The 8,293-nt window shown below is 47.8% G+C and overlaps 1 protein-coding gene across 1 annotated transcript in view; it reads left to right on the plus strand.

Annotated features, from left to right (window-relative positions):
- The first annotated feature begins 2,859 nt into the window (after positions 1 to 2,859).
- Positions 2,860 to 8,293, plus strand: part of P2rx4 (purinergic receptor P2X 4) — a 20,570-nt gene continuing 15,136 nt past the window's right edge. The window contains exon 1 of the mRNA XM_021162832.2: positions 2,860 to 3,113. Within this exon, the coding sequence (XP_021018491.1) occupies positions 2,980 to 3,113 (134 nt within the window). The 5' untranslated portion in view covers positions 2,860 to 2,979. The remainder of the gene's footprint in view (positions 3,114 to 8,293) is intronic.

Below are 8,293 nucleotides of genomic sequence, written 5' to 3' on the forward strand. Positions count from 1 at the left end.
TGTCAATAAAAGCTCTATTAACCAATAACTGAGTAGAGGAGAGAATAGGGCGGGACTTCTGCCAGTGGCGGTGGGGACTGGGGGGTGAGGGAAGAAGGAAAGAAATATTCACCAAGTAGAGAGGGTCCAGGAGATACCATGAGAACAGCCTGGAGCAGAGAGAGCCAGACTGATATTAAACTGCAAGTATCTAGGCGGTTTTGGCTGGTTGACAGCCAGATTACCTTAGAGAATTAGAATAGATTAAGAACTGCTTAGACCTTATGCTGTAAAGCCTATTAAATAAATCTAATAGTTTCAGTCTCATTTATTTGAAAGCTAGCTGGGATAGAGAAAAAAAACTGTAAGACTTATAAAATTACTCATGACACACATCAAGTAGCCCACAACTCCATGTCCATGAGAACCAGTGTCCTCCTGCACATATGCATGACACACGTCACATGCACACAAGTACCCATAATTAAAAATAAATCCTTTTTTTTGATTTTTAATATTTTTATTACATATTTTCCTCAATTACATTTCCAATGCTATCCCAAAAGTCCCCCATAGCGCCCCCCACTTCCCTACCCACCCATTCCCATTCTTTTGGCCCCGGCATTCCCCTATATTGGGGCATATAAAGTTTGCAAGTCCAATGGGCCTCTCTTTCCATTGATGGCCGACTAGGCCATCTTTCGATACATATGCAGCTAGAGACAAGAGCTCCGGGGTTCTGGTTAGTACATCATGTTGTTCCAACAATAGGGTTGCAGATCCCTTTAGCTCCTTGGGTACTTTCTCTAGCTTCTCCATTGGGAGCCCTGTGATACATCCAATAGCTGACTGTGAACATCCACTCCTGTGTTTGCTAGGCCCCGGCATCGTCTCACAAGAGACAGCTATATTTGGGTCCTTTCAGCAAAATCTTGCTAGTGTATGCAATGGTGTCAGCGTTTAGAAGCTGATTATGGGATGGATCCCTGGATACGGCAGTCTCTAAATGGTCCAAAAATAAATCCTTTAAAGATGAATACATTTAAAAAATCAAATAGGTATCACAAAATAAGAAGCAGTCAGGGCTGGAGATGTCACACCAGAGCCTTTGTCCTGCGTGTGAGAAACTCAGGATGATGACCCAGTAAGACATAGAGAGTAGTGGTCAAGAAGAATTAAGGAAATATCACATGGCTTATATTTATTCTTGTGTCTCAGAATTTTCTCAAACAATGTACTAGGAGGGGGGCACGCACACACTGGAGGACAACTGTGGGAGTGGGGCACACACACACCGGAGGACAATTGTGTGAGTTTGTTCTCTTTTTTCCACCACTTACGTTCTAGGGATTAAACTCAGGTTGTCAAATTTGGCAGCATCTATCCTACTCACTGACTATAGAAGGAAACAAGGTCTTACTCTATAGTTAGAACTAGGTATATAAACCAGGCTGGTTTTGAACTTGGGCCAATCCTCCCAGCTCTGCTTTCGGACTGCTGGGATAACAGGCATGTCCACCACACCAGGCTGGCATGTTTTTCCACTAGGCCTTAGATTAAAACTCAAAATCATTCAAATCCCGTGATGAGTCTCTGGTAACACGGCACTATGACTTGTGTATGAAGAGTTCTTCCCAAACCTTCATGTGTTGAAGGCTTCTTCCCTACATGGGAGATAATGCTGAGAGGGGACCGGATGCTGAGAGACCTTAACAGTGGGAGCTATAACATAAGGGCAAATCTTATCTTAGCCTTGGGAGGCGGTACAAAGGAGGTGAAGCCAGCTGGAATAACTAATTCCCTGGGAGCTGGTGGTGGAAAGACACACCTTGTCCCCACGCCTTTCTGTAAGGTCCACCATGCTCTCTCAGATCCGTGGAGCCAAGTGACTGTGAGGGAAGCCTCTGAAACCGTGAGCCCAGAGACGTCTTCCTCCTTTCCGGTTCCTCTCCGGTTTTGGTCACAGTGACCAGAAGCTGAAGCTAACTCAGATGAAATAAAAGATGCATGGAGCAGAAAATGGAAAGAACCGCGAGGAGTCTGATTAGAACCTCAAGCCTCGTGTATAGAACCTGCTATATTTATACTGCACAGGGCTGAGCTGCTCTCGCTATGCTTGCTGGACAGTACCTGGTGTAAGGGTATTTGGATGTATGTTACACTTAATATAAAACGCCTATAAAAAAACTGCTGAAGGGAATGGATATATGTGACATTAACAATGGTGTCTCCCCACGGCTTGAATTTTTCCAATTCTCCCTAAGCTTGCGGTAAGCCATTCTCAATAGCGAGATGGCTACAGGGACCCCCCTACCAGGTTCTGGCTGATGCCTCCTCTCAGGTGCAACTACGACAGTTATCTGACTTGGGGTAGGAACATGGACCGGCTTCTGGTCTAGGAGGGGTATATGGTGGCATTTGTGGCTGACTTCTGCAGACATCCTAGTACACCAGGTACTTATTCCTACCCACCCTATAGTTTCAGAAAGCAGCACAGCGAGGCTCCCTCCACTACATCCAGATCAAGTTTGGCTCCTTCAGTCAGGGGACTGATTCTTCAGCACTCGGGTCCTCTAGAAATGTAACTCCTATCCAAGTTCCCCTGGCGCGCGGCTCAGCTCCTTATCTGAGCCGCAGAGCTGTCCTTTGCAACAGGAAAGAACTCATCTGTCTGCCTTTCAATCCTAGGCCTGAGGGCGTCATTACCCTTGTCCCTCCGGGAGCTGACTTTGCTCCCTGCTCCAGAGGTAATTCGTCCTTTAGTGCTATGCCACTCTTGCTTTTTAGATCGCCCCTTTGAGGGGGTCACGAGTTGGGGCGTCACCCTGGGGTGGCAGAGGGGGAGGAGACGCGCTCCTCAGGTCCCGCGCCGCCTATTTCCGGGCCGAGCTGCTGGGCGGGGCTGCTGCCGGGACCCGGTGGTGGTGGTGGTGGTGGTGGTGGTGGCAGCGACGAGTCGACCTGCGGTGGCCACGACGCGGAGCAGCGGGCGGCGTAGTCATGGCAGGCTGCTGCTCCGTGCTCGGGGCTTTCCTGTTCGAGTACGACACGCCGCGCATCGTGCTCATCCGCAGCCGTAAAGTGGGGCTCATGAACCGCGTGGTGCAGCTGCTCATCCTGGCTTACGTCATCGGGTGAGCGGGCCTGGGGAGGGGCCGCGGCTGGGGGCAACCCAGACTGTCGGGACCTGGCAGCGCCCCCTTGCTCGCTCTCTGGGTCTGGGGCACTTGCTGAGCCGGCCAAGCCCCTCCTCCCCGAGTTCAAGGGGCGGCGACACGCCCTCGCCGGGCTGGAACCAGCTTGAACAGGACACTGGGGACTACTGGATGTCCTGGGAGCTAAGCCTCGTTTTAGCTAGACTGTCACCCCATCTTTCTCGCATCCTTCCCTCGTTACTTCTTGCTTCATGATGCGCCTTGGCTTGGTGGAGGGGCAGGGCAGAGAGGGCTTAACTCTCTGCTTCACGGACTTCTCTTCGGTTCCTTTTCAAACTCGGACAGAAACCAAGGCTTGTGATTTTCATTTGGTACTTTCTGGGTCTGTGGTTTCTGTTCCCTTAAGAAGCTTCTGATAACCCAGTATCCTTGAGATGTCACACTTCCCAAAAGTGTCCCAAGGTCACTTCCTTTGTTTTGTTGGATTGGTTGGGAATCCAACCCGCCTGATTTTGATTCTAAACTCTGCTCTTCGTTTACTGTTTATATATACCCTCCCATCACTAGGCATTATTAAGTGTTTAATTTTAATTGGATGCACCTGTAAGGATGTAATACACCCCAGGAGAGATGGTGAACCTTACCTTGCCTCCTGGGCCCAATTTCAAGGTATTCAAGTGTCAACAGCTGCTAGTGTGACAGGTGGATCTGTTTTCTTATTAAAGGGCCTATAAAGCACGGGTCCCCAAACAACACATTGGAGTCACTTAGGGGTCCACAAAAAACACAGATAGATTCACAAACTGACTCAGAGCTGTAAAACCTCTGTGCCTGACCACACTCCCCTGAGAAAGCATTGTGTGGCCTTAGGTATATGAAATAGGTACACAGGTGGCTGGAGAGATGGCCCAGTGGTTAAGAATGCCTAAGATACAGCCTTTAATCCTAGCACTGGTGAGGGACAGGTAGGCAGATATCTGTGAGTTCAAAGCCAGCCTGGTCTACATAGTTTCAGGACAACCAGAATTATTACAGTGTCCCAACTAAATAAATCAACAGGTCTCCTGCTTTGGTGTTAGGTCTGGAACCTGTTCAGACCGCCTAAGGGCATTCAGAAGAATTCGGAGGAGTGTCCCCTCACAAGGTTGTAGGTTCCACCATATGGAAGCAGTAGACACTAGATAAGACTCGCCGAAGCTGGAGGTGGCAGTAAGCAGTATGTCTGCAATCCCAGTATTCATGGGGCTGAGGCAGGAGAATGTTAGTTTGAAGCTCTCCTGGGCTACGTGAGCCCCTGTCTCCAAAAACGTCCTCTTTAGCATGAGGCCTTGGAGTCATTCAGTCACCGGTACCTGAAAAACCCCTGGCCAGTATCTATTTTTTTTAAGATTTTTTTGTTATTTTTATGCATATGAATACACTGTAGCTGTGCAGATGGTTGTGAGCCTTCATGCGGTTGTGGAGAATTGTATTTAGGACCTCTGCTCGCTCCAGTCAACCCACTCCCTCAGTCTCTGACGGCTCCGGCCCAGAGACTTATTTATTATATATATGTAAGTACACTGTAGCTGTCTTCAGACACACCAGAAGAGGGCGTTAGATCTCATTACAGGGGTTGTAAGCCACCATGTGGTTGCTGGGATTTGAACTCAGGACCTTCGGAAGAGCAGTCAGTGCTCTTAACCGCTGAGCCCTCTCTCCAGCCCTCCGGCCAGTATCTAAATGCGGATTAGATTAAGTCTCTGGAGTGAATAGTTCCAGTGTTCGGGATGAGCTCTCCAGTACTGAGCCGTGCTGCTAGCTGATTAAATAACTTGGATTGGAGTATCTGGAATCAGGTGCTCACTGGTAGCTTTGAGCTCTCGGCTTTTGTTTTCCTGGGATAATCTGTTCACCCATAAGATTCTGTGGCTGTTGTCCTTGGAAGAGGGCCACATGCAGCCACTGAATGCTCAAGCTGTCTCAATTAAAATGCACTCAAACTAAAACCAAAACCAAAAACAACCAAAAAAAACACACGAGGTTTTATTTTTGATATGGTACACACCAAAAAAGTAAAATCCCAGATCAGTGCTTTTCCCCTGAGGTACCAAAGGCCTTCTGCATACCAGACAAGCTTTGTGCTATTGTTTGTTTAAATGTTGATTTTAATCTGTGTATGAGTGCAGGAACATGCCACAGCACACGAGGAGGCCAGAGGACACCTTTTAGAAGTCAGTTCTCTCCTTCCATTGTGGGTTCCAGGGATGGAACTCGGGTCCTTAGACATATGTGGAGATGGCTTTTACCCGCTGAAACCATCTCACCAGCAAGGAGGTTGTGGGGCTTGTGGGTTGGACAGGTTCATGTAGCCTAGGCTATCCTACTCACTCTGTAACCAAGGATGACGAGACTGGACTCCCAATCCTGTCTCCACCTTCCAAGTATGGGGATTACACTACCAAGGTGTACAGTACCAAGTCCAGTTCCAGTCTAATACTTTAGAAATTGATGATGTCTCAGGGTGGTGGTGGCACAAGTCTTTAATCCCAGTGCTCAGGAAGACAGAGGCAGGATCTCTGAGTTCCAGGACAGCCCGTTCTATAGAGTGAGTTTTGGGACAGTCGGGGCTACACAGAGAAATCCTGTACCATCCCGTCCACTATTCCTCCCCCAATTTTTTTTCTATATTGGACCACATAAAATATGTCATTAGTTTTACCTGTTCCTTTTTTTTTTTTTTTTTTTTTTTTAAAAAAAGATCTGTGATTATCTGGCCAGTAACCTAGGCTGGTCTTGAACTCAGAAATCTGCCTGCCTCTGCCTCCGCCTCCCAAGTGCTGGGATTAAAGGCGTGTGCCACCACGCCCGGTCAAGTGCAGGGCTTTATAAGCACGCTTCATCACACCTGGCTTTTCTGTGTTAACTTCCTGATTTCATTACTCTTGGTGAAAGTGCAATCTCTTTGTGCATGAGGGAATTCTGCGGAAAGACTTGCCCAGAATTCCCAGTGATCTTACTCATGTGATGAGGAAATAAGTAAACCCGTGATGATGGTGTCATCCCTCATTCCTGGATTCAGCAACTCAGTGTACTGGGTCATAAAACCCACAGTCTTTCTGCCCTCACATCTCCATCAGAGCAGACTACAGGGAAGCATTAGCGCCCTGCAGAAGAGGGCTCGGTGGGAGAGAAACCATCTTTAGGATGGGCAGAGGATTGGGGATGGCTTATATCAAACAAACCCAGGAGGAAGTAACCCAAGAGCCAGGCAGTGGTGGCGCACACCTTTCATCCCAGCACAGAGTAGGCAGAGGCAGGTGGATCTCTGAGTTCAAGGCCAGCTTGGTCTACAGAGTAGGTTCCAGGACAGCCAGAGCCACAAAGGGAAACCCTGTTGAAAAAAAGAAAGAAAGAGAGAGAGAAAGAAGGCTGGAGAGATGGCTCAGCGGTTAAGAGCACTGACTGCTCTTCCAGAGGTCCTGAGTTCAATTCCCAGCAACCACATGGTGGCTCACAACCATCTGTAATGTCATCTGAAGCCTTTTTCTAGTGTGTCTGAAGACAAGACAACTACAGTGTACTCATATACAATATAAAATAAATAAGTAAATCTTTTTTTTAAAAAAAGGAAAGAAAGAAAGAAATAGAAAAGGTAACCAAAATACCTATTTCTGAAGTCTTTTGAGGGTGTATCTGAAACAACATAGACTGGTGTTCGGTAGCAATGTGACATCAGCTCTTGGCAGGGTTTAGATTGCTCTGCACTGATTATTACCCTTGCCTCATTAACTTATCTCACTGCAACCCTGTGAAGTTCTGTTATCCTTCTCAGTGTAAAGGCAGGACGCAGAGCAGTTAAGTGACCCAGTGACCCAGTGGCCCCAGCACTCAGCAGGTGCCTTCAGGTTTGTAGTTAATCAGGCCAGCAGCAATGCCCTTACTTGAGAAGGAAGGAGCAGAAGAAGGTGACCTGAATAGAATTCCTAGGAAAAAGGAAGACAGGACTGTAAAAGTTTCCCGAGGGGCTGAGGTGAGCTCAGACGGTGAAGTCCTCAAAGCACAAGCTGGAGGACCAGAGTTGGACCCCCAGAACAAGGTGCTGGATCACACGCCTGTAATCCCAGCCCTGGGGAGGCAGACACAGGTCCCTGGGGCTCGATGGCTAGTCTAATCATCCAGCCCCAGTAAGATCCTGTCACAGAAAAACAAGGTGGAAGCCAGCCATGGAGGTGGTACATGTCCTTAATCCCAGCACTCAGGAGGCAGAAACGGGTGGATTTTAGGGAGTTCAAGACCAGACTGATCTACATAGGAAATTCCAGGCCATCCAGAGCTACGCGATAAGACGGCCATATCAAAACCCAAGTGGATGTCTTAGGAGCAAGAACACCTGAGGCTGCTCTCTGGTCTATATACGCAATTACAAACACAAATTCCCAGAGCAGAACATGGTGCATGCTTGGGAGACTGAGGCAAGGGGTCATCTTAAGTTCAAGGCCAGCCTGGGCTATCTAGTAAATACCATCATGGTCTACATAGCAAGACTATGTCTGAAAAAGTGCTTGCTAGCCTGATATAGAAGTGCATGCCTTTAGTCCCAGCAGTTGGGAGGCAGGGGTAGGCAAATCTCTGTGAGTTCAGGCTAGCCTGGTCTACAGAATGAGTTCCGGAATAGCCAGGGCTACCCAGAGAAGCTCTGTCTCACCCCCCCAAAACAAACAAACAAACAAATCAAAGTGATTGCTAGGCAAGTCCAACAACTTGAATCTGGTCCCCGGAATCTACGAGGGAGATCAACAAGTTGCCCTCTGACTTTTGCCATGTGAGCCTACACACAAATACCCTCACACCACCATACAAACCAACCAACAGCTGGGTAGAGTGGCTCACTCCTATAGTCCCAGCACTTGGGAGTCTGAGGTGGGAGGATTGCTACCTGGGAATTTGAGCCTAACCTGAGCCTCATAGCCTGTACCAGACCTGCCAGGGCTACATAGCAAAAGTTTGTCTTAAACAACCAAAGTTGCCCAAAAGATAAGATTCTCTTGTCTATAAACAATAGTGGCTCCAGAGTTTCTTCTGGCTTGGGTTCAAATCCCTACTCTGCCACATGCTAGCTATATATATGACCTTAGGAAGGTTTGGCTTAACCATTCTTTTTTTCTTTTTCTTTTTTT

This window comes from Mus caroli, chromosome 5, assembly GCF_900094665.2.
Source record: "Mus caroli chromosome 5, CAROLI_EIJ_v1.1, whole genome shotgun sequence".
NCBI classification, from domain to species: Eukaryota; Metazoa; Chordata; class Mammalia; order Rodentia; family Muridae; genus Mus; species Mus caroli.